Source organism: Lonchura striata, chromosome 2, assembly GCF_050655825.1.
Source record: "Lonchura striata isolate lonStrDom1 chromosome 2, ASM5065582v1, whole genome shotgun sequence".
NCBI classification, from domain to species: domain Eukaryota; kingdom Metazoa; phylum Chordata; class Aves; order Passeriformes; family Estrildidae; genus Lonchura; species Lonchura striata.
Window position 1 is genome coordinate 69,993,195 of NC_140704.1, and position 27,288 is coordinate 70,020,482.

Consider the following 27,288-nt stretch of genomic DNA (forward strand, 5'->3'; position numbering starts at 1 on the left):
ATGTGTATATTGGCCTGATAAGGGTCTGTAAGAGATAAAAAACAGCCAAAACCTTAAAATTGTCTGGTTGGACTACGTGGCTATTTAAACACGGCTGATTTTTTCATCAGAATGTTTTTTTTTTAAATAATCTCCTGGAACAGAACCAAGGCTGTCATTAAACCTGAGTATGTGCTGCCAGAAGCTTGTAGATGAGGACAAGCAAGCAGACTATTGACCGAATTTTTTTATGTTAAAATTAGAGGTAAAATTATTAAAATCAAGGATACTGATAATTTCCATAGGTACTCATTGAGATATATAGATCTTGTGCTGCCCTTTGGATAGGCACGAAGAAGTACGTGGAATTCCCCTATAAATGGCTGCAGTAAGCAAATGATAAGGCAAATTGCTTTTCATGAGTTTTGTGGTTATCAGTGCTCCTTCAAGGGAGTATCTTCTATATGATTGCTCCACTGGAAATGTTAGGAACTTTTGTTTAATGGAAAAAAATAGAATCCCAGTAAATGGAACATCTTTGTTACATAGAAGCTGCAGCTGAAAGCTTTTAATCACACTTGGCCAATGTATAATATATGCAACATGAACTGAAATTCTTAGAGGAAAGTTCATCCTGAAAAGTCATACATATAAATAGAAACTCAGGAACTTTCTTTAGGTTTCCAGAAAAAAAAAAGTCAGTTTGCCACAAAAGTTACCTTGGATTTCTGGCTGGCTGCAAGATGCAATTTGGGTTCCTATGTTTGGTTAGACTGTGGGGAAACACTTCCTGCTGCATTTGCTCAAGACTTATAGTTCCAATCAAAGATGCTTTGAGCAAGATAAAAGGGGCAACATATGAGCTTTGTAGCTTGTTACATGCACAGAGGGCAGGTAAAAGATGAAGGAGGCAACTCAGAACTGATGAATTCAGATTTCTCAAAAGTAGCAAAATATCTTGGATCTTTAGCAAGACCCCAAGTGTCTCCACTAGTTTTTCTGCAGCTTGCAGAACTAAAATCTTGGATAAATATTTCATTGTGCACACATATGAACAAGAATTAATGTCTGCTTATTATTAATGGTGTTTTTATTAATTTACATGGAACTCAATAAAAGTGTTTCAAAATCCATCATAGCTTACTTGTCTCTAATGAAGAACATTCACAGAAAGAATGAAAGCTTTTGAAACTGTTGTTTTTAAGGAAATTAATCAATTGAGAGCACCATCATGTGAGGATGTCAAAGCAAGTCGGAAACTCATCCTAAGCAAGAAGGTACTTCTAGAGGTGGTGTGAGAAGTACCTTCAAAGAATCAAGGCTTATCTGCAGTTGTGTGCTCTCATTCTCATCTAATATGTTACCCTCAATAATTTTTCTGACAAATTCAGAGTGAGCACCACAAGCAACATGGGTGTCTGAAGAAACAGTTGTAGACCCTTTTTTTACCTTTTTGGCTGCATGACTCTGGCAGCAAATTGGTCCAAAGAAATAAAAGAAGTAGGTCGCCAACTGGAGTCAACAGATTTGACTGAAAAAGAGGGAATGCAAAATGCAAAAACACAAAGGACAATTTAGAGTGTCCATAAAATATTCACACATTGTGTCATGACAAGTAAGGAGGGAAATATATATGTAATTAATTCAGAGTATTTCTAGCATTTCATGCTTTTTCAGTGTATGAAGAACACAGCTAATATATATACCCATGAATGTACTAATTATGTAGAATGTCTTACAGTTACTATACTCTTTAAGGAAAAAACTGTAACCAAGTAGATGGTGGGAGGGAGGTCTTAACATTCAGTAATGTCAGGCTCTGTGGCAGAATTTGGGATGGGAAGGACAGAAGAGTCTTGGAGTCAGCAGCTCGGGTTAAAAAGCTGTCAAAGCAATCAGACTTAGTGATTGCTGTGGACATACTAAGTAGTAAAATGCACAAGTATTTGCCAGGATTTTTTTTTTTAACTTTGGCATGAATTTTCTTATAAAAGCCACTTATAAGTTACAATTTAAATAAAAGCCACTTATAATTTTCTTATAAAAGCCAGGGAGTGATGTCTCCGAGTGGCACAATTTTACAGGATGGCTGTTTGGGAGGGCAAACACATTTGAAAATTTCAATTGACAGATTTACTGTAGACTTACTTGGGCTTAAGATGGACTGTTGCTGATTCAGTAAGAAAACCATATTTAGAAGGCATACATTGCAGAGGATATATAGGTAAAAGTTGAAGTCAATAAAGCATGAACATGTGTAAAGGCATTTTTGGATTTAGTTCTAGTAAATCTAATATAGGATGTATGTGAACTGGACATTAAAAAGTAGTGACAGTAACCTTAAAATGAACATTCAGACAAAACAAACCTGTCACAAGTTACTAATTGCAATTACAAATATCAGTGAAAAAGTATTTCAAAGCTCTGATCAATACTTAGTTCTGTCAAGTTTCACAAGAACAAAAAGAAGATGTAAATGCTGTAGATGTTACATCCTTTCATTGAGGTAGGCTTGAAGGTGACAAAGCATTGAGTGCGGTTAAGCATTTTGAGATTCAAAAAGCAATTTACCATTTTTTCTATGTTCTTAAGCACTCTGGTAAACATGTCTTTGAGGATTTGGAGGTGGGTTTGCAATGCACATAGTGTTGAGTATATTGTCTTTGGATAATATTTTTGAAAAGTCAGCAGTTTGTGTCAACAGTCTGAATGTAATCTAATTTAGAAAAAAAACAATTTTAATATTTGTATTAGTTTTATTTTGCCATATTTAGGGATCTTGACTGTTTCTCAGCAGCATAAAATAAAATACCTAATAAATGTATCCTGTTTACAGACAAATGTTTGCCCAAAACTAATCATTGAAAAAAAGTAAGAATCTGCAAGAATATGATCTCTTGTTAGACCAGAAATAGAGTATGTTATGCTTCTGTACTCCAAAAATAATTCTGGTTGTTTACGTATGTTCTGTGACTAGAGGAAAAATACTGTAAGATGAGAAATACATGAAGAAAAGACCAAAGGGCTGAGAGATAAAAATAAAAGGCTGGCTACCTGCCAGAGCTGCAATGCATTGCCAGAATCAAAGCTCTGTAAGTCTGAGGGTCTTTGGTGGGAAATTTTAATCAGATGGAAAATTAAGGCAAGAGAAAAAAAAAATAATTTTAACAGGCTGTTTAATCCGCAGTCATGATTACTTTATGTTCATAGTTCATGTTTCTATAATGCATCTATGACTGACTTTCTTTTCAAACAAATACAGGCACATATTTCAGTTTTCTGTTTTCCATTGGTTTCTGTGATTATATTCTCCATGTCTAACACTTCCCCTGTAAATGGCATCTGCTGGGAGCCACCACTTACAATGGCTCCTTTTGTGAGTCCGGAACCTTGGTGCACATCTCTGTGGCTCCCAGGCCTTGGAAATACTCAGAGTTGGCCTGTTAAGCTAATAGTTATTCAAGCCATTGGGCTCTTAGGACGAAATGAGGAGTGAGCCACTGATTTTCAGTTAGCGACCAATTATTTGGTCATTCTGCTTGTTCCCATTTTCTTTCCCATCCTCCCTGCATTTTAGTTGCAGTAGGTTATTGTGGCATTATGCTTCTGGATACTAATGAAGAAGATTTATGTTACTAGTCTTACATTTAGCCGCAAATATTTTCTAGTTACATGAGCAAAAACATCACCCAACCTTTTTTTATGATGTTAAGAAACAGGAAAGACACATATATCAAACAGTTCTTTATAGCCTGCCAGAAAGAAAATTCACAAAGCATAGCTTAAAGGAAACTCTCTGATCTCCGGTAGAAAGGGTGTTTCACTTGCAGGCAAAATAAAACAGAGAAGAGGGCAGAAAATACCTTCTGCTGGAACACAAATGAAAGAAATCATGTCAGAATTAAGATCTCTGCATTGGAAAATTCCTTTAAGGACTTGGAAGGAAATGTGGAAGATGTGCATTAATTAATAAGTACAGTTTTTACATGTGTTGGAGTTTCAAAGTGGTGGAAAATTTGGTTCCTGAACAGGAACCAGAGATGAGAGATTTAGGGCAAAAAGAGAATGAGGAAGCAAATTTTAGATCAAAAATGGCATAGAGGTGTGAGTAGAGGAATCTTACATAAAATTTCAGAAACTGCAGAAATTATGAGATATGCTTATGAAAGATTGGCATTTCCAAAGAAGAAAGATAAACTAATATAGAATATACCTTTTACCTCTCTCAGAAAGCTACTTTGCAAAGGGATGTTTGTGTCACAAAGTCCAAGAAAGGGCAATATGAGAAATGTGGGGAAGTTTCTATTAAAGAGAAATATACTGACACAAACAGGAACATTTTCTATGTAAAACGATTTTCAAGTAATGCTTTATGAAAATATGATGCACCACTTGGTGCTCTTGCATTCTTAGGAACATACCTTTGTTAGCTCAGTTGAACTCTCTCCCACTTTCTGATATTTTTTTTGGTGACACTAAGCTGAGTGGTGCAGTTGTCACACCTGAAGGATGGAATGCCATCCAGAGGGACTTGTACAAGCTCAAGGACTTGGCCCATGGGAATCTTGTGATGTTTAACAAGACCAAGTGCAAGGTGCTGCAGGGCAATCCGTGGTATGAATGCAGGCTGAGGAATGAACAGATGGAGAGCAGCCCTGCCAAGAAGGACGTGGGGGTGCTGGTGGGTGAGAGGCTGGACATGACCTGGCAATGTGCACCTGCAGCCCAGAAGGCCAATCTCATCCTGGGCTGTGTCAAAAGCAGTGTGGCCAGCAGGGAGAAGGAGGAGATTCTGTCCCTCTCTTCTGGTGAGACCTCACCTGCAGTGCTGCGTCCAGCTCTGGGGTCCCCAACACAGGAAGGACATGGATCTGTTGGAGCAAGTGGAAGCCACCAAGATGATCAGAGGGATGGAGTCCTCTCCTATGAGGAAGGACAGGGAGGATTGAGTTTGTTCAGCCTGGAAAGGAGGAAACTTTGGGTTAACCTAATTGGTCTTCCAGTATCTGAAGGGAGTTTGCAACCAAGATGGAGAGGGACTTTTTACATGAGCAGGTAGTGACAGGACAAGGGAGAATGCTTTCAAACTGAGAGTCGGTTTAGATTACATATTCAGAAAAAAATCTGTACTGTGAGGGAATGAGGCACTGGAACAGGTTGACTGGACAAGTATTAGTGCTTTTGCATGTATTAATCTGTTTTATTTAATGTGTTCCTTGTATTCTCTGCTGGTTGTAAATAGAGGTCATAGAAGATGGTGTAAAATCCTTCTTAAATAATCTTTCTTTCTTATGTTTTCTTCCGTTCTTTCATGAAGGTTACTGTAAACTTAGTGTAATAAGAGCTATATTTCCTTTTGAAGAGTAGAGCTCAATGAATGCCATTTATGGATTTTTTTAAAAGGAATTTTGAAAGTCTCATTTTTTCCTGAAAATTGTCATGTCCTCTTTCTTAGATGCTGATTTTCGTGATCTACACATTATCTGCATGCTGTATTGGCTTTGTTTATTTGGGGAATTGAGTTGACATGAATTCTTCTTCTGCACAGAAGCCCATTTCTTGGCTTAAAATTTGAAACTTGCAGTTGAGTCTTTCTTATGGGCAGAATAAATTTTTCTTACTGAGTTTAGGTAAGCAGTGGCTTGAATGGCATGTAGTGGTTGGGGAATTTTAATCAATGCTAATCTCTAGGAACATACTTAGCTAATGTCTGTGACAAACACTTGGGCTGTAAGTCAGCCCCCTTGGGTCATGGGTATGGGCTAGGTGACTTCTTTGTTTCCAGCCTTATCTGCTATAATTCAATTAATGTTTTAGTATAGCCATTTGATGACTCCCAAACTGGAACAAAAGTAGTGCAAGTGTGTTGATCCAACACATTTCTTTGCCCTGCTTAAAGGGCTGAAATATACAGAGGTGATTAAAGAGAGGAAGCCCAAGAGCCAGCATAAGACCTTCAGCAAGTAGTTTTATCCTGGTGTCTTTAATTTAATGGGTGTGTTGTCTTTCTTCCCATCCCTCTGGCAGGGCTGAATTTCAACTGCAGTGGTCAAAGCTCAGCTGAAACAACACATATTATGTAGACCCTTTTCAAACAAATGCTCACCACAGTCCATTTCAGGTGAAAAAATCTGAACTTTAATTTATTTACTTTTCATTTCCTCAACAGTTATTTTGCTGAATGTCACAGTTTAATCACTTAAAATATATAATTATGTTAATCATGTGCAGTTCATGCAATAAATGGAAATAGTAATGACAGGGAAGATTCAATTCTAAGTCGTTTTCTGGAGAATAAGCAAAAGTTAAACAGAAATGTTCTATCCCTTCTGCCTCCAGAAATAAAAGTGCTAAAATATTTCTGCCATTTTTGTATTTTATTTCTAGTACTCAACCTGCTGATGCTGCACTGCAATATCAGTAAGCGGGTTCTGCTCTCTGTTGGCATAGGGAAATGTATAGTCATGGTAATTTTAATTGTTTGACATTGCCTGTAATATTTAGGAGATCCTTTTAGAATATTTTTTCTTTTCCATCAGATCTCTAACAAACAGACTCTTTGGGAAAAATGAAATAGCATTTGTTTTTGGTAATCCTTTATCTTTTAATATACAAATTTTAAGTTTTAATATACCAAATTTAAGTTTTAATTGGCTTTCAGGAGAAAAGTATAGCAGCCACAACTTTTCTCTGTTTTTATGTTGTTTTGGAAGTCATCTACATCCAGTCCACAAAAATCATCATAGGTTTGAATTTTATACCTCTGAAGCAAAGATAGATGGAGGATATTCAGCCCATGTGTACATTTTATCTCTGCAGTACTTAGTCACCTCTTTTCTTTTTATTAGTACTCCTTAGATCACCAAAAAGCACACTTAAGGCAGTATTTCTCTCTCCATTCCTTCACTATCTCTCCTTTCCCTGTGAGCAAATACAGTCAGAGGCATCAGATATTTATGTCTTGACTGGATGTTATTTCTGTCTGTTCCTCCTTTATTGAAGCTGTAATTAAAATAGTCTTTCTACACGAATACTTGAAAGGGTCAGCACAAAAAAGGCCCATGTAGCTCATTATACAGCTTTCCCCATCACCAAATGGAAGGTCAGTAGGAGGTTTGAATTTACATGTACAAAATTCTGGAATGTTGAACATCCACCTCTTAGAAATGTATTTGTTGCCAAAACCATTGAAGTGAGATGATTCATTACCTTCAAGATTGTTTTGAAGGGCAGTAAAAATTACAGTCATGAGATTAAGCTATTTTTTAAGTAAAGACTGTTTTAAAGGTGTAGCTTTTGTAGCTCACTTCAAAAAAATTACCAAACTATGCTGAAGATAAATGACCATGTTTTGTATCCTTTAATATTATTACATGTTCAAATTCTTTATTAGATTATGAATAGATTAATGAGTTTCTAATAGTCTAATAATCATCCTTTGTGTTTTTGCTTATTTCCTTTATGATAATGAGAATTGCTAATGTATATATAAATTTTGCAAGCAACTTTTTTCTTTTATTCTGGCAAGTCTATTTAAAAAGCATTGAACTGCTCTGCAATATTAGGATTATTTTTGAGTTATAGTACGATACCCAGATACATTTTTAATCATAATTTTCCAGTCAGACTTTTATAATACTTGGACATAGTGATTTATATTTGTGCTTTTAATATACTTATATGAGATTTATTAGAGGCTGAAGATTTTTGGTTTTAATTTTGTGGTGTCAAGGGTAATAAGATAAGGAAAAAGCATAAGAAAAAGAGGAAAAGGCTTTTCAATAAGAGAACCAAACAAATTTTGTGTGCTTTTTCATTACTAAATTATAGTTGGGGAAGATGTCTGCATATAAAAATTTAAAGGCACATTTGCAGGGGCTGTGTCTTAGACTGAAATTAAATTGCAGTTGAGTAATAAGTTCTCTTTGATGGCTACATTGGAGAAAAGGTATCTTAAAATATTCAAATACCATACTTCAGTAAATTGTATGTGAACTTCACAGCCTTAAATTTAGTCCACCGAGCATATGCTCCTAACTACCTTAGAATATCCAAAGAATTTACTGTGACTGTTGAACACATTAGAATGACTGTATGCTCAAAGACAGTCCACAGAATGTTATAGCATCTAAGCAAGCTTAAAAACTGCTGCTTATTCAAAAGTCACATACAGTAACTTTGTGTTTGTGCAGGCTGTATTCTGTATCGAGTTTAACATTCCCTCCAGATCCTTTATCATGCCATTAGTTATTAAGGTGTGTTGTTGCAGTTTTACTGGCCCAAATAACAATAGAAATAAACCCTTGCTCTCCTACTACAATCTCTCCCACTAAGATATTTTTAAAGAAGTCTTCTCAAACTGCAGGCATAATAATCACAATAATAATGTAAAAAATTGCATTCTCCCTTTGAGGAACTTGGCTCAGGGCCTATGAGTTTTCATGGGACCTGACTCCTAAATAGAGCTTTAGGATCAGTTCTTATTTTTAACAAGTTCCAAAGCAAGCTGTTCCTGTGGGCTTTATCAAAGACCATAAAAAAGATACACAAAAATTACTGGTTATTTAAGTACTTTGTTAAAGACAACTTTACTTGTGGTTAGTGTGCAATACACTATACTGATAACCTTCCTCTGACTACTTCCCATTGTGTATTTAAATTACTTGTAGAGTTCTCCCACCTACAATTTATTATTTCAGACCTTGGAACCCTTCTTAAAAATTCAAAAAGATTTTCTACTGATTTGTTGTAATGACAGCCCTTCTACCCAGAAATTACAAATGGATCTGTTGTAATGGTTTGATCCAGCAGTGGGATGAAGGAATTCTGGATTGAAAATCTAGTCAGGTTAGCATGAAAGGTTAAAAAAAAAAAAAAAACAAAACAGAAAGGTGGTGGTGTGGTAGGGTTAGTGTAGATAGCCCAAATCCCATATATGTTCCCATTAAGGTAAAATTGGTGCTACAGCTGTTTGCAGGGTCCTTTAGGCCTTTCTTTTTCATCACAACATATTCCAAAACTTGTTCATCATTTTTACAGAGAGTTGACTCAAAGCAGATTCACAGGTTGGCATCAGAAACAGTTCATGTTTTGAGGTTCCCAAAGAGTCAGAAGGCTTCAAGCACAGCTTTTCTGTGCTTGAAACTCAAGCCCATGGGATGTTAAAATTCCAGCATATTTAGTTTCATTTCTTTTCTTCGAGTCAGGACCACAACTCAGATTTGGTGTAATAATAAAATCATGATCCGGGGCATATTTCTTCCATTCTATTTCTTATAGAAAAGCTGGAATTAGGATGAGAAAAATATATGTACTGCAGTGGTGCTTCAGCTTTTAATCACTAAGGTAACAAGCACTGGTATGAAGTCATTTTTAATTAAGATACAGTCGTATAAAGTGAAAACCAAGGTTATTCTACACATTCATTAATGCCACTATGGTATTAAAGAAATAATACGGATTTTTCTCATTCTTTATTGTAGAAAAGGGCTGATAATTTATAAATCAAAAGCATACAGTTAAAAATGTTTATAAATATTTTTCTAGAAGAAATGTACATTTTTAGTTGTTCTTGGTGATGGCAATCAACACAGAATAATTAAGGACCCAAAGGCAGGCCATTTTTGATGTAGATAGCTCATCAGCCCATAAGAAAATAGTTAATCCCAAATTCCTGGCTCAACATAATTCAGCAAATGAGTGTTGGTTTTACAGTGCTATCAGATTTTCTTTTCCTTTTTTACCTGGTCTTATCAGTAGAAACACTCTTTTGTGAGACTTGGCCTGTAAAGAACCCCTCTCTACTTGTGTGTGAGCCTGTTGTCTTTATTCCAGGGCAGAAATGGCCAGCCTCTGGCATGGGACAACTTAAAGAGTTGACCTGGCTCATTTGGTGTTATCCAATACCCTCTTTTCTAAGGGCTGCCAGGTCAGTGTCATCTGTGTGGGAGAACTTGTGATGTATGGAGCTGGAGAGCTTGTAGCTATTAATTACACAACACATATTTCTGTCTCGCTGGGTGATTGGTAAGATGGCAGGCTAAACTCTTGGTAGACCCATGTGACCTCTCAAAAAGGTTTGACCACCCAAGTACTACAACCTGACATGGATGTGTGATTGATAAATGGTGAAAGGAATGAATCCTGACTGGCTTAGAGAGCCAGATGTCAAATGCAAAACAGAAAGAAAAAGTCCCATGGAAATTACTATTTTTCTTTAGTCTCAGTATAATCAAAGGGTCCTTGACACAGTATTGTGTGAGAAAATTATTCACTAAATGTCTTGGCTTTCAAATTGATAGATGCTTCTTCATACCTATATATACATATATCTGTACTGTAGCAGAATTCGAACAAATGCTCCATTTTGGATTGGAGTGGTTTGGAAATGTTTGTGAAAGTACTTTTTGTGGAATAAAATTGTCTAGGCAATATACTCAAGTTCTTTTTGTCAAAAAAATCACATAGCTGCAAAAACTACCTTTGCATAATATCAACCAGATGGATTTCTGGTCCTGAGGAAAGGGGTCCTGTTACCAGGACTAGAGGATTTTTTTTAACTATTGGTCCTTGTTTTGACATTACTTCACATGTGATTGTTAAGTCATTTCAGTCAGTGTGACTGTGATTTATCTTATCCGTGTGGAAACTATTTTGCAATTCTCACATACAAAATCTCTGATAAGTGCAGATAACATAATTTTCATACAAAAAGGACAGCTGTGAATATCCATTTCTGACAGAGATAGTTTTTTTCAAAATGCAAGAACTTTAATTTGGTGAAATGATGGAAGTGGTGCTTAGAATGACAGGAATTCTTTTCTGTTTTCAGCTTATGTGTCTCTTGTCCAAAGAAATGTTAGTTCATTATTTTTTTCAGTGAGGAGTGCTTAAGATTCTGTAGCATAATCAGATTTTGTCACAGAACCACAGGGGAAAGCCAGATGTGCAGCTCTTAAAAGCTGGAAAGGAGTGAATTACACTTTGGGGGAGTGTCTTGTGTGATAAAAGAAAAATGTTGTAGTGCTGTTAAGCTTTAATATGGAGACATTAAACATTTTAAAATCTAAACCCATCAATTTGTTAAAGACTACATTAAGCCCCACAGTTGTCATCCCTGTGGGCTTATATTTTTCACCCCTGTAGACACCTGGTATATGTTTGCCACTTTCAGGTCATCATCTGTTTTATTTATATTTTTCTCACTTTTTTGTAACTTCTCCTGGTTTGTGTAACTACTGCATGTCATTTGGAGTTTCAGGACTACAGGTTGCTCAGCAGGGTGGTGGAATTCAATAGATCATTGAGGCCTTGGTCTGGCCTTTCCCTCAGCAGAAGCAGTGATTTACATTTGAGTGAAGGTTTTTTTTACCAGTCCTTGCTGTTGTCTCACTGTTGAAGTGAGTAGTTCAAAAGTTACTAGGATACACAGAGATACTGAAATCATTTGGAGGACTCAACTTGCCCAGGAGTCAATTGCTGTCAATACTTGTATTCACCTAGAGACAAAAGCAACAGTAAAATATGAGAGAAAGGTGTATTAAAATATTATGGGCTGTATTCTCAAAGACCAGTAGCCTTTTCTAAACAGAGGAAAGTCTAACAATCCTCATTTCTGTGTAAATGCCAGCTGTACTGTGTTTCAGTCTTTTATGAGGTGCTTATGCAGTATTTCACACGTGTCCATGTGCAAATTTTTATGCACAGAGGTAGTATCAGAATCTTTAGTATCAGAATCTTTTAGGTTGGAAAAGACCTTCCAGACAGATGGACAGAACATCAAGTCCAACCACTAATCCAGGACTGCCAAGTCCACCACTAAACAATGTCCCCACATGCCATATCCACACACCTTCTAAATACCTGCTGGGACAGTGACTCAGACACTTCCCTGGGCAGCCTGTTCCAATGCTTGACAACCTTTTGGGTAAAATTTTTTTTCCTAGTGTCCAATTCAATAAGCTACTGTTAGATATTTTTCCTCTTCATTATTTGTCATGTAATATTAGTGTTGTTACATGCCTTTTAAACCTCTCTTTCAAGGGAGTTACTTATTTTTTTCTAACCTTTCCTGTGACCTCCATAACTAAATTTCTGAGTGCTTAAGAAACAGTTCTAAGTTTATGTTTACATTATCCTCCTGAAATGTAGCTTTTGTCTTCCCATTTCACAGATGAAGATGAGGCAGATGTTTATAGTGTCTACTAAAAGGTTAGTCTGGAGAACAGATTTGATGGTGGCCAGATAAAGATGCTTGGAAACAGATACTTAAAATTATTAAAATTTTGTAGCATGTATTCAAGCAAACTGCAGTGTTTACTTTTCAGTATTTAAGACAACTCCAGGGGACAATATATCAAAGAAAAAGAGGAAAATTAGTATTTTCTACTTCATGGTTAATTCCAGAAGAAATTAATTTCTCCTCATGGGCTAATCCTCAGAATTATCATGTACAAGCTGATATACTGTGCAACACTCATGTGGGAGAAGACTGAGGTGCAGTGGGTATAAATGGTCAGTATTTGAGCGTGACAGGGTGCAAGTCCCTGCTCGGGCACTTCTGTACAACTGCAGAAGTTTGATCAGACCACCCTGTGAACAATACGAAGTCTCTCCTGAGGGTAGATATTTGTTCCAGCCTGCAGATTGGATACTTACTGTTCTTTGATGTCTTAGACAGAGTGCCAAGGTGCTATCATGATTATCTAGCATAAAATACACTGCAAGCCAAGAAAGGTTTTTCTCATGTAATCTTTCTTATGGGGAAGGGCTGACAAATCATTTGTGGTGACTGAGGATAGAGAGATTGTGTTAGAGCAGTTGGGCTTGCTAATCACAGAAAGTAACCATTGTTTGATGTTTCCATGAGAGAGCCCTCCATTAACTGCAGCTGAACTTGACTGAGTGTGAAATTAAAAAGGAGACACAGATTTCCAGACACTCCCTCAGGTGCTCAAAAGTGTTCTAACTGGCACTGTGGGAGACCTCCTAAAACAACTAAGGAAAGAGGCCACAACAATGTGAAAAGAAAACCTTTGTTTTATCACTGAACCCACAAAGTTGGTCAAGATCAGTCACACAGTATTAACTGTAAATTTTAGGCTTTACATTAAATGCTTCTTTCTGCCAAGGTCTGGTTCCAGCTGTGCTTGGTGAGCATCTGCACTCCCAGGGACTGGAGGTGTTTAATCCTAGACAGGAAAGTCTGTGAAAATAAATGTAAGAGAAATTGACAGGAGACTGCATATTAAGGCATTGTCTAGCTTTAAGAAAATTATTTTAAAATTTCAGCTTGACAGACATAAAAGATTTTACAGGCTATGTTGGCTTCTGCTGGCAGCTAGAATCTGAGACAGGAATTGTAGAAACCCGATTTCTGACTTGCATTGTGGCACTGGAGGCACTTCAATCTTCTGTATTTTTTTCCCTCCCTGTAAAATGAGGGAGGCATATAGATCCCACAGATACCTACTGGAATGAAATTTGAAACTTGGGAACCTAGTATCATTGCAAAGTGTTTAAAATGTTTATTACCCACGATATTGAAGTGTAAGAAGGGCTGTATCCTTTGTCTCTGAGGTTGTTGTATTATGTAAGTCTCTGAGGAACATTCCATTTTAATGCTTGGTTCTGTAGGAAGAAATGAAAACACCATAAATTCAGGATTATGACATATTCTAGGATTAAGGGGGAGGCTTTTAGCCAAGAATATGTACATATATCAGTTTATTCTACTTTGCTGTATGTGAAAGATCTTTGAAATCTTTCCTGATTTTGAGAGACAACATCCCTTGAGTAAAACCAGTATTACTCATTTCACTGTTGATACGTGAATATCATTCAGTTATATTGGTGATTCTTGTGACATGAATATACATTTTCAGATCTAGCTATCCATTTTACTGGGGTACTCCTTCTGATGGAAACCTTTTGTGTCTTTGCCTGTAGCTACCAATTACCTCCACATAATTGTCACTGTTGTTTCAAGATTTAAAATGGAAGCAAAAAGGTGATGGCCTCTGAAAGCTTGTACTGTGAAAAAAGTATACCATATTTCATGAAATATTCTCACTTGTAGAGCAGACTTTGAACATTCACATGCTGTCTTTCTTTCCTCATACAACAAAACAAACTGGGAAAATTATTGTATTATAAACACAACCTTAAAATTCTTATTTTAAAAGAACACCCCACCCTGGGGGAAAAAAAAAAATCTCAGTGATCCTTTAAAGAAGGAACAAGCTGGAATCCTATGGAATGGCATCTAATAACACAGGTCATGGTATGCATGCTGAAAAAGGATATCTAGTGTTACTACAAGTTAATGTGCATCCTGTAATTCACTGTAATGTATTTTCAAAGCCATGAAGCCTGTGCTGGTGATCTCTAGGAAGCAGATTTGTCTGTTAGCCAGCTAATTACCAAATAAGTGCCCAGAGCAAGTACCTGCCATCTCCATCATAAAACTGTCCAATGCACAGGAAGATAAATAGTGACAGAAGCCCATCCTGAATTTGTCCACGTTGTGCTGCTATGTTCATTCTTCATTTCAAGTTATTGCTTGATTGACTGTGATTTTTGAAACGCAAACTTTTTCTCTTTAGAAGATCTTTCAGTTCTGTTGTGGTTGCAGGTGCTGGCTGGAATGCTGGTTGTCATGTCCTTTGATTCTGTCAGAGTGATTGACACCCCACACACCTTATTACAAGAAAAATAAAGCTCAGAATCCAGGCATCACACTGTTTTTTAAAGATGTTGTGTCTGACCTTGAATGACAGGTTATTTTGACAGTGCAGTGTTTGTGTAGTGGAATGATACTGAGTCATTAAGTTTAATAGAAGCACAAAATACAAATATGTAAAGAAAGAGTCAAGTCCTGGCTGGAAACATTTATAGGTAAATATAAAGAAACAGGCTAAAACAAGTGAGTATAATGAAAAACAGCACAAGACTGTGTTTTAAACATTTTGGAGGTGGTTTTTGGCTTGTGTTTTCTCAACTGGTTGTTTCTCTTGTTTTTGTTTCTTTTGCTTATTGAGCTTTTAGGTTGTTTCCTTCCTGCTCAAAGTGTACATCACAAAGGAAATTATTTTAAAAGCCCCAGTTTCTCAGTCTTCTGTCTAGCATCTAAGTGCTTTTTGAATTTTCAGGGCTGATTGAAGGAATAATCTGAAAGACTGGAGGAGGAAAAAGAAGTAGGTAGGCAAGGGTCTACCCTTAGGTAAGAACATGGAAGAGAGCAGGGAGATGTCTGCCAAGAAAAACACCAATGCAGCCATACAGTAATGGTGGGAATTTACAGAGAGAAAATTAATTCATTTTATACTCCTAAATAGGAATATTAAAATTTGAATTTAATGTTAATGTAGGAGGAGGAAGTTCCAGATGTGCATCTGTATGACATGATTTGTGTTCCTAGTGGCATCTCTGCCTTTGTTTATTTGAGAGACTGCATGATCAGATGATGCAAGAGAGAAATGAGGAGAAGTAGAAGGAAAAGAGAATGGACAGGAGGAATTACTATAGTATTAATCAAGGTAAAAGTTGAGTAGTGAGCAAATTGTTTTTTTCTATGCTGATCAAAGGAATCAAACAGATCATGCAGGTGTTACTGGAAAGAGCACAGACTTTGCTGACTTGTTGTGCAGGTCAGGGAAGGCCCCAGTTAAAAATGGTCACCATAAAGGATGACAGCTGGAAGGAACTGTCAGATTTAATGCAGATGAGCTTAAGGTCAATCAATCTCTACAGCCTCCCATTTTTACCTCTATAGTTGTGTATATATCCAGCTTCTAGGAGTATTGCTGACCTGCTTTGGCTGGGTCATTTGCAGTGATCTTGGCGGAAATGAGGAGCTGGGAACTGTAAGGAGTTCAGATTTGCATCACAGGGCTGGTCAGGGGCCAGAGCAGCTGGCTGTGAGGAGCAGCTGAGGCTTGAGCAGAGCTGGAGCAGGGGTGGCTTCAGGAGACCTCAGCAGAGACCTCCCAGTGCCTGCACAGGGGTTCCTGACAAGACCAAGCCACGTGCCTCCCATTGGCTCATGGAGGATGAGAGACTGGGCCTAGGTTGAAATGAGAGCTTCAGATCAGATGGATATAAAGAGAAGCATTTTCCCATGAATGGGCTCCAGCAGGGGAAAAAAGGCACAGAGAGGTTGTGGTGTCCATCCCTGGATGTTTTCAAAACTCAAAAAGGAGAAATAACATGAAATTCCTTTGCAAAAGGAACTGACTGCTTTATTTTTTCTCTCCAGGTTTGTCATTTTTAAAAAATGGTTAAGTAAACACTGTTTGTATTGGAATTCCTAGGAATGGTGTACAGCTGATAACATCTGACACAAGCATGCTTGTAGACAGCATTTTCTTTTAACAGAATTGTACTGGACATTCATTGGAATACATGATGGCAGGGATGCTTCTTATAGGAATTACCATGTTAATTCCATTAGGAAAAAAATATTTTCTGTGCCATTTATTTTGTAATTTAAGATCAGCATTCCACATTTGCAGAAGGCTGGTAGAATTTTTAAAGTAATAAATCAAAGGAATTTTCTTAATACCTACAGACCTAAGCGTGTCTTCCAGAACTATTCAATGAAACTAACTTGACATATTTTTTGGATGTGTAATCTCTGTGACCTTCAGTAACTGTTTGTTTCTTTAAATCTGAAAAATGCCTTTAAAGTGTAATAGCCCAGAGTTTCAAATAGTGCAGCAGGAGATGTAATGCATATTTTAACATGTTTTCTTTAAATTTGTCACCCAGACTTGTTGTGCATGATTATGTAAAAGTCCGTGTTTTTAAAGCCAGTAGTACAAGTGTGTGATGTACTTGGTTGGGCTAAAAAATTCAGAAGTCTAATTTATCTTGAGATATGCTCAGTCAAGAAGTTTTTCACAGCAGTTAGCTAACACTTCCAAGCTCTAACAGTGCCCCTGAGCCATAAAAGAAATTTGCATGTAAGAAATGTTTTGAATCTATTAAAACCTCAGCTCAGAGCTAAAGAGTTTCTCTTATGTCTTTGTTGACTAACATGAAGTGAGATCTTACAAAAAGCTAGGTTGTGATCGACAGATGCCAAATCTTAGGTTTTGATGTGATTATATTTTCTTCCATGCACGGTGGTTTGCTCTGGGACTGGAGTTTCAGAAAGACAGCAATCAATGGGCCTGTGCAAGAGTACACAAACTATATTACTTCTGGCAGTCGTCAAGGCAGAATTATTCAAAAAATAATCTGAAATGCATTTGATCATACACTAAAAGTTTTAATAATTTATGTTATACCTTATTAGCAAAGTCTTGTGTTTACTTTGTGACTGCCAAAACAAGATGAAAGGCTGCCTCCATGGAAATACAAGATTCTTAGCTCAAAGTCTCTGTCTGTGCATTTCACTTTGGTAATTTCCCTTCTTTTCCTCATTTTGATTAACAGTGTATCATTTTAAATCTTAAAGTACCTTTTCCTTCATTGTGGTGCTATTTAGTGAGAGCAATACTTAACAAGTCTACCAAAGAGTTTGTGGCCTATCAAGACTGAAACTAGTATAAACACATATTTTTGAAACTTCTTTACCTTAGGGCTTCCTCTCAGCATTTTTTATTTTTTTTGTTAAAAGAGGCTTTGATTTTTATTCTAAATTCCACTGAAATGAATCATTATGGTAATCTTTCTAACTCTTGCAGCTACAAAAGTGTGATTTCTTAGCTCAGCTTAAGGAACTGTTGCACTCTGACTAGTGATTGTATGTGGTAAATATCACAGCTATATCAGAATATTAGGTCAGAATATTACAGCAATTACTTAAAGATTTCCTTGGAAAACTAATGCACTATGACTATTTTATCTAGAGACAGAGATACAAATAAGGACTGTTCAGAATTAATCCTTCAATTAAGTGAGAGCATGGTGAGTGGACAGTGTAAATGCTGGTTGAAAAAATGAGATTTTTACCTCCACCGAGGTTATTTACACCAAATTTAGAATCATAGAATATAATCATAGAATGATATATACAGTGTTTTTCACTAACACAGCTGTTCATATGATAGCTGTGTGCCTGGAAGAACTGCTTATATTCTTGACAGACCCATCCCTGTTGCCCAGACTATGGCAAGGGCCACGCAGCCCTTACTCAGGAGGGAGAGGGTGCAGTGACACAGTCCCTTTGCAGAGCTCCTCTTCCCACTGGTGAATTTGTGCTGTGTCTCACCGAGTGGCACGACAGGCTCTGAGGAAGAGGCATCCACCTGCAGGTGTCTCTGAGTGATTATCCTGGGTTTAAAAGCCCTGTATGAATCTCAGGATTGAAAAGACTGTTATTTCCTACAGGAGCCTTTCAGTCACAGGGAGACAGATGTACCATTTTTTTTTAACAGATGCACGGTCTGTGATGATAATGAGGGAAATTTTCATGGAAACCTGTGGTATTACTCATGTGTCAGGCAGAATTTTGGGCCAAACCAGAGAACAGTGCTTAGAAAACATGAATCAGATGAATACACTCTTTACTTGAAAGGTAAGCTTTGGCAGGATCACCTGAAGAGGTGTACATTATCAAACAGAAACACAGCATGTTTAAGAGGTAGGCTGTGATGTCTTTAAGAAAAGGGTCACTTCAGTTTGCAAATTGAGATATTTTTGTCTTTCTACCAAAAGAAAACAAAAAATCGGTTTACTGTATCTGTATGATCATCTCATTTATTGGAAATACGATGAAGTATTTGAAGTAAGGAAAAGACAGATTTCACAGCTGTGCAGGCTGACTTAGATGAAACGCCACTGGTACAGCTCCCCAGCAGCATTCACCACCACTGGAACTTCGTAAACCTTGTTAAAATTTCTTGTGTCATTCTGTCCTATCAGCAGTATGCAGCACTACCTAATGCATATGCAGTGCATGTTATAGTAGAGGTGTAAGAAAACTGTATGGTAACACAAAAAAGCAGTATAAGAATGATCAAAATTATACCAGCAAGATGAGACTCTTTAGTTTTATGTTGGAAAACAGAAAAACTGTATAACATAAATGAAATGCCAGTGAAACCACTACTGTAAACTGTGTTACAGAAACATGATTGGATGCATGAAACACTGATGTGCTTAACTGTTAGTGCAGGGGAAAACTTAAAAGAAGTCTCTCAAAACATTTTACAACTTACAATTTGTGTTTGGGGCATTTTGCTGGCTGTCCCTAGTCTTCCTGAGACATGTAGGTAGGAACTAATGCTGAGCATGAAGACGAGCACTGAGGAGAAGGTCCAACATTATTTATGAGGTACTGGCCCTTTTTATCTGTTTGCCAAGGGATAGCATCTAATCTTGTATGAGTAAATGACTATGATTTTATCATGCAGTGTAGAAATATTTAATTAGGAGTCAATAGGCTGATTGTAGTCAGCCAAATTTTAAGTCACGATTCAGTGAAAAATAAATCTCAGAAGAAATAAGACTTTAGTTGTACTGATATTTTTACAGCCTTATCCATTCCTTTAAATCACTTTAGCCTTAGTATTAATGTACCAACAATACATATAAAAACAGGTCATTACCATAAATTAAGCACCTTACATTAGAGATCTGTGAGACCTGCAAAGAAAAGAAATGCTTTATAAATGTCTCAAAAGAATAAATTGCCAAAGAATTTTGACTAATTTGTAAAAAATCCTTAATACTGTACATTTTTCAGTTTAATCTTCAGGCAAAGGTTAATCAGCTTTGATTTGGGAGGACAAAATAGCTGTGGCCAAGTGCTAAAATTTCAGATGCCTTAGAAAATGATTAAGCTAAATTAATAGCTTAACAATAGTTTTTGATTAAGTTATCATGTTCTGCACAATATAGACTGAAGTTCTGCAGTGGTGCTGTTACTGTGCCTCACACTGGAGAATTACAACCAGTGTGCTTGCCTATTTCCTTTCCACTGTTTACCCAGCTGACATTCTTCTAGGTGCTTATGTGTGAGAAGTCATCCTCATTTCATAGTTCACTTGATCAGTAACCCTTTGCCTGTGTGAATTGAGATCTAAGTCAGCAATAACTCAGTTGTTAGAATAGCACTTACTCTAGACTATCATTTGCCCCTTTGATGCTTACTTACCTAACCAGTAGTAATCATTATTTTCCTTCCACAATTACTCTAATGGAGCTGATTGCTGAAATGGAAAACAGGAGGCAGTTACAGAAGGTTTGAATTGTGCTGTCACACTTTCATGGGCAGGCACCTTTCTTGGAGCTTTGATATTTCTTTGAGTTTGCCCAGAAATATGTTTGGTAAAAGACAGAGAGGGCATCTGGTCTGTATTTCCATGTGGCCCTGATTCAGCTTCTTGGAAACACAAGATTGTCCAGATAGGTACTTTCTGGGTCCCTGATTTATTTTATACAAAATGTGAAAGGGAAAAAAAAATAAAATGGTTTTATCAAAAACCTTTTTTTAACTGGAAAATTTCAAACCAATTAAAAATCCATCTGAACTCAATTGAATTCCTAGAAGATTATTCAAATACAGAGGAGGAAAACAGATATGATCAACAGAAATAGTGCATCTGGTGATGCAGCATCATTACACCTTTGTTTAATTACACCTTTACCACTTAAATCTCTTGCAATGTTATCAGAGTTTCAATGAATGTTTTTTCTTTGGAGTATCTGCAATACTGAACTGAATAAGGGTGCAAGAGAAAAGAGCCTTTTATTATTTTCACTTGGATTTTCTGCTAAAATAGTGATGCAACATCTGTAACTTGTGCTGCAGTTAAAAGACATCATTTTCTTGGGGATCTTGGTGCTTGCAGTCAGGTTGGGAATGGTAATGGCAGGCACAGCAGGGAACTGGATTCAATATACTGAATGAGAAGGTGAGTGTTTTAGCACAGCTGCCTCCTGAGGGTCAGGGGAAAGGAAAAGCCCTTTGGGAGGATTTTCAAGCACCACTGAGCTGGCACACCAGGAGTCGATGATTGACTTTAGAAGATCCCTGCTGTGCAAAGGATTGAGTGTTGTGGTCCCCTTTATCACTGGTTAGACATTTCTTTTGGAGAAGCCAAAAATCGGAAAGTAGTGAGATAGCAACAAAACAAATTAAAAAATAACCATCAAATGACTGTCTCTGATGGCAGTGAGGTCTGGAGATTTGTTTCTGTTGCTAACAGCTGCATTGATTTGGCAGTTAATTTCATTAGAAATGCTGATTTTGTATGGCATTTATAAGATTCCTGTATGAAAAACTGATGACCTGAGGATGATACAGTGCAGGTTGAATTGTTGGTTGTGAAAAGGACATTAATTTCACCGCAGTATAAAGAGGAGAGTGTATTTGGTATGCAAAATCAGAAAGACAGAACACAGTTTTAATCCTAATGTGTGCATTTCTTCACAGGAGTTCAGACGTTCAGTGCAGAACGGCACAAACTGGAAAGCACAGCCTTCTGTTGAGATCCCAGTGAAAACACGGCTCAGCTCCTGGATGGCTTTGCAGCTGCCATGGCAACAAGAGGGAGGTGGAGTGAAGATCCTGTCTGTCAGCCTGGCTCTGCTGGCAGTTCTTGTTATGTTTTACTATGGAGGAATGAAAACAGAACTGTGAACTGAATGGGGCTTTTATTAAAACAATAAAACTGCTGTTCAAAGTCTTCAAAGGAATCATTTTTACCAACAAATCTTTTTTTCCTTTCTTTCTTTCTTTTTTTTTTATTAGGAAAAAACAAGCTAATATAAATTGGGCAATAATTGGTACTCACTCTATGCCTTTTCTGTCATTCAAAGCAGAGAAGGTTAATAAGCTGTGGGAAGGCCTATCTTGTCAAAACCTGAGATCCTTGGTTGGTAGAACATTGGTAGATCCTTGGTTGGTAGTTTGTTGCATCTTTCCTTTTCTTTTTTTCCTAAAATGATGCAATGTTTGCATTACATACTTATTGTAAATGCAGGCAAACCCGATTGGGAAGAAATGATGATGTCTGACTCAGTTCAGAAGGCTGAATGATTTCTTTATATAACTATGCTGTAATACATTAATATAAAGGAAGATACTAAAACTACATACTACTTTCTCTAACTACCAAATCTAACTCACAACTCATGACCCTGTTCGCAAGAGTCCAGACACAGATGGATCTGATTTGCCATCAGGTTCATACAATCTCACCAGAATCCAATCAAGCAATCACCCCAGGTAAACAATTCTCCAAGCACATTCCACATGAGAAAAACAAGGAGCAGAAATAGAAATAAGTTTGTAAGGAATCTTTCCATTGAGTGATATTGGTCATCTTTTATGAGTAGATTATTTAAAGCTTTCCTAAAGATTGTGCTTGACGCACTGTGATCATTTGATATCTGTCTTTTTACATTAGAATGAACGCTGCAAGGCCATTAAAGTTTGTTATTTGTTGCTATTTATTTTGCTGTCATGTCTGAAAGAATTTTTGCCTGCCATCTTGCATCTCTCAACTTCTCAACAAGTTATTAGTCTTTATTAATATAAGAAGAAATATTTTTTTACATAGAAATAGTTCTGAAGGTGTTTAATTGATTAGGAAAATGTTGTTTGGGCGATAGAGTTCTGTTAAAAGATGGATTTAATACAGTCTGTAGATTTTATACAATGCTTAGAGAACTACCTGGGAATGTCTTAGTTTTGTGTTGGTTCAGTAAAACAATTATTACTCTGTTAGTTGGGGCAGTTGCATTTTACACAATGGAAATTCCTAATTACTTTATTCAAACCATTTTGTCATGAGAGGCTCTCCACACATCCTGTGAAGCGTGTTGGTGAGCCAGGGATTGGACTGTGTGCCCAGGTCTTCCATCACTTGACCACATCATATTGTAGAATTGCTCATGCCTTGTCACCTTTCTGAATCTTCATCCAATCTTCCACTTGCAGAGACTGTTTAAAATCATAACACAGGCACTGCTGAGGGTTTTCTTAATGTTTGTGTCATATCCAGATGGAGCTGAGCTGTCTTACATGGCTGTTGTGGTTTAACCCCAGTGGGCAGCTGAGATGCTTGCTCAGCCCCCTGCAGTGGGGGCAAGAATCAGAAGAGTGAAAGTGATAAAACTTAGGGGTTGAGGTAAAGACACTGAAATAGGTAAAGCAAAAGCTGCACACAAGCAAAGCAAACCAAGGAAATAAATCATTAATTACTTTGACAGGCAGGTGCTCAGCCATTCCCAGAAATGCAGAAGAGGCCTTGACTCTGTGCGAGCTCTCCAAAACATAGCCCCAAACCAGTTGCAGTGAAGAAAATTAACTCTAGCCCAGTCAAAACCAGTACATTATCTCTACAGTGCAGAGGAATAATCCCCCAGTAAGAGTGCTTTGTACCTTATAAATTGGGGATTTGTAATAGTTACACACAATTAACCAGGAAGCTCCACCACAACGCTTTTAGCACAGCCTGTAAATTATAACAACAGATGTAACTGTCTTCAGGAAATCAGGTGTGTGATCACTCAGATTTTATATTTCTTACAGCAACCACTGAAAGTCATAAGCCAAGACTCAAAATCTGTGAATTTTAAAAGAAAAATAACCATACCCATAATTTGCTTCTGTTTGTTGGCATGCTTTTTTTGTCAAGATTTTCTGTACAACAAGGAATATATAACAATCAGTAATTTACTTTTTTAACAAATTGAAAAATTCTCAAAAAACCGCATCAACAGGACTCTGGGAGTTGAAATTTTCAGGAAAGTACCACAGATTGCTAGATTCTCAGGAAAACTGTGGATTGGCAAAATCATATTCGAGCCAAACTTTCACATGTGATGGGAGTAATCTATGCAGATATGTTGTGTGTCTCTAGCATTATCTCTGTCAGCCACTCTAGCTTATCTAATCGTGGCAATTACAGACTCATTGCATCAGCTATTACAGAGATTTACGAAGCTTGTGATTTAGATTCTCTGCATCGTTGACTTTAATGGGACCAGCTTATTTTCTTAGAAATAGTGCAATATACTGAAAGAGGCCAAAGAAGACTTTGTAAATGACATTGCCTGCAGTATATTCTTAAACTGAGCTTTAGTCTGATAAGTAGGAAGTGGTGTTTATCAGTATTTTGTTGCTTTCCTTTAGATTTTGAGAGAGGTTTTTGACACTTCGTGTTGTAAAGCAGCATTGTGTTTGTCATTGTTCTGTTTCTGTGTTCTGTTTATGTACAAATAAAGCTTCCAAAGCTGCTGAGCTGAGCAAATCAGTTCTGGTCAAACAGCTCACCTGGACCAAGCTTGGACTGCCTGAGGCTACTTGTGCAGCTTGGGAAACCTCAATGGGCGTGGGTTGAACTGTACAAGTGCATCATCCTCATGGAAAAGTAGATCTGAACACATCTGATCTGTGAATTCTGATCCTGTTAGGCTCCTTGAATGCCCTAAGTACCCTGCCAGGTGGCATTTTTAATTTTTACATCAACATTATGTTTGAGACCTACTTCCAAGTATTCCTTCTTTGTAAACCATCAGGGTGGGTGAGAAATCTGCTGCACTCCAGCTTAACAAGGTCATTGCAGGAAAAGTTACCTCATAGTCAATTGATCCCACTTTCACACATGCTGAACACACTCATCACTAGAGAATGTGTCTGCTAATAAGCAATCTACATTCAATGACCTTTTGTCAGAGCAAAAAAGAGAATATAATTCCCATTTGATACCAAGAAAGTCTCAAATATTTTTTGTAAGTGTTTGTGGTAGCTCTGAGTTCTCTTTGGCTGTTTCCAATGAGGGATCTTGCAAACTACAGAACCCTGAGTAGCAAAGACATCTTAAATCTGTTGTTAACAGCATTAAGTACACACGTTTCGTTTTCTACTTGTGCATTGTATGCTGGAGGACTTTGTCATTAAAGTCTTTTCATTGTAGCTTTCTAGTAATAGTAGTTTAGAAAAAGAGTATGACATAGAAGAAGATTTTATGTAAATCTTGTCTATAAAGCAAGAGAAAGAAGAAAAGGTGCCTTTTGAGGAGATTCACCTCTATGACATCATTCCTTGCACATCTCTGAACATGTGACAGCTACTGTTAATCTAGTTTCACTTCCCGGTTCAACTTCCCATATGGAAGGTTGGAGTGATTTTTGAATAATAGCAGATAATATCAGAAGTGGCAGCAACTGGCAACTCTTGACACTAAGCTTGGCTGTGGCCATTACCCAGAATCCTCCTGCTCTTCTTGAGAAGCAATTACAATTTCACAGGTTGGAATTAAAATTCCCTACAGTATGCAGGAGAGTAACTGAAACTGTCAAAGTGATTTCAAGCTGCTAATCTCTTCCTGCTCCAAGAGTGAAAATAGAGCCCCTCTTACCCAGGCGCAGATCTGACAACTTAAAAATTCCAGCCTTCCACTATGTTTAAATACATATGGAGAGTGGCTTGATCTGCTCACAGAGGATATCTGTAAAGATGTTATGTCTATGAACATTTGTGTGTTATTAACAAGTCTATCTTTTTTAACTTTAAGACATGTGTAACTTCAGGGACTAAGACGAATATAAAAGAAGTCTTATGCAAGAGCTCTGACAATTTGGAGGAATGAGTAGGCATGTGCCTGTTTGTGTGAGGCTTATTAAAATCTTTATTTATGTCTTCTCAAACATTTTTTTTTTTTGTTAGAAAAATTGCTTACAACTTTCCCAGATTTTATTTTCACAGTTTTATATCCCACATTATATTTTGTGTGCACTATGGTTGATTGTATAGCTAGAAACAGAGAGCATTTAGAAATTAAAAAGTAGAGGAAAAAAATTAGGGGCTGTAAAACTAGGGTGCAAAATGAAAAATATTTGTGCAAAAGCTGCAAAACACGTTTGGTCTAGGAGACAGGGACCACAGAGTTATGAATTGGCTGCAAAATACCACTGGACTTGTTTAGTTATCCACTACATAATTAAAATCAGAGTCATTGCTGGCAAGTGTTTGTGCAAATATCATTAAATGTCTTTTAGTTCCATATTTGATTCATGCATGCTCTTAACTTTTAAGTGAATGCTTTTTTCCTTTAAATGAAGGTTCTTCAGTGAATGGGAGATGAATTATGAATAGTCTATTTTCATTTTAAAGAAGCCAAATACCATAAAAAAAATCATGTCACTGCAACTGCTGATATCCCAGAGTTCCCAGTTGGGAATTTGTGGTTATGAATTATCTTTAGTGCTGTCCAGTCATGTCCCATGAATGGAGAAAGTGTCCTTTCAATAATATTTTACTGGAGAATATTTAGCAATTATAGCCATTCTTCTTAAAAAATGGTCTTAACATGATGTTTTGTAGAGGACAATCTGCCCTGCATGGTTTCCTTAATGCTGGTTGTAGGTAATGGGGTGAATTTCCATGTTGGTAACCAGAGTGTGATGCAGATTTGTACCTACAATTTGGCGTGCTTTAAATGTCCCATCTGTCTTTGAGTGTGAAAACAGGATAGTTATGCTTAAGTGTGCATAAAATACTGTGTCCAGTCTCTTCCTGAATGGTGTTTGTGGGGAGTGGTGTACAAATGTTAGTTGCCAGTGGGTTACAGATTACAGGAGAAGCTTGGAGATGATAAAGCACACCAAAAAAGGACCATGATTGTTTGGCACATAGTAAGAGTTGGGGATCTGAGAGAAATTAATGTGATGAAATCATGACATGATGGGAAATTTGACTTCTCGTGGTTAGGATATCATTACAATATAATCTGAAAAATAAAACATCAGTGGTGTTTGGAAGGCTTTGCTGCACAGACACCCTTCCCAACTGCTCATAACTTGGGTTCCTGTGCTGTGTTGGAGCAGTCTGTCCCACCACACTGGTACCACAGCCAGAGAAACACCACCCAGCTCACCTGGCTTCTGGCTGTGAGCTGGGCACACACAGTTTCATGGAGGAGGGCATCATAACTCTGTCCCCTCTCACCCTGCTTCTCAGTGCATTACATTTTTTGCTGCTCGGTAGGGGAGATGGGTAAAGTGCAGCCAGCTAAGAAACTTGCTCAGTCCAGTGGCATGCAGTAAATAATGCACACTTTTTAGTGGTTGCAAGTTTCAGCTTTTTGTTTGGGTTTTAAGTACCTCCATTCCACTGTGAGCCTACATTCTCTCTAAGCCTTTCTTCCAACTGCTTCATCCAAGTCATCAGCACCTCATTTTGTTTTGTGGAAGATGGCATTTCTTCAGAAGGGTAAGTATTAGTCTGAGTAAGGTGGCTTCTTCCCTGAAAATAAAAATGCTGCTTCTCCAGTGAAGCTCATTTGCCAGAGATACCACAGCTTGGAATCCATTGTGTTGCAGTGTCTGTTCTTCACCTGTGTGGTGTCTGTC

At 37.3% G+C, this 27,288-nt stretch overlaps 1 protein-coding gene and 1 long non-coding RNA gene across 11 annotated transcripts in view; one reads left to right on the plus strand and one right to left on the minus strand.

Annotated features, from left to right (window-relative positions):
* The window catches only part of CDKAL1 (CDKAL1 threonylcarbamoyladenosine tRNA methylthiotransferase), a 375,203-nt gene extending 351,028 nt beyond the window's left edge, over positions 1–24,175 (plus strand). For all 10 annotated transcript variants that reach the window (XM_085573579.1, XM_085573575.1, XM_085573576.1 and 7 more), the window contains one exon: positions 21,362–24,175. In XM_085573579.1, coding sequence (XP_085429705.1) covers positions 21,362–21,568 — 207 coding nt within the window. In that variant the 3' untranslated portion in view covers positions 21,569–24,175. The remainder of the gene's footprint in view (positions 1–21,361) is intronic.
* LOC146768292 (uncharacterized) lies at positions 11,097–21,362 on the minus strand. Its single transcript, XR_014953374.1, has 3 exons — positions 14,425–21,362; positions 13,513–13,608; positions 11,097–13,183 (listed from the first exon to the last, which is right to left on the minus strand). It is a non-coding gene; the product is annotated as an uncharacterized LOC146768292 (long non-coding RNA).
* Positions 24,176–27,288: the final 3,113 nt, after the last annotated feature.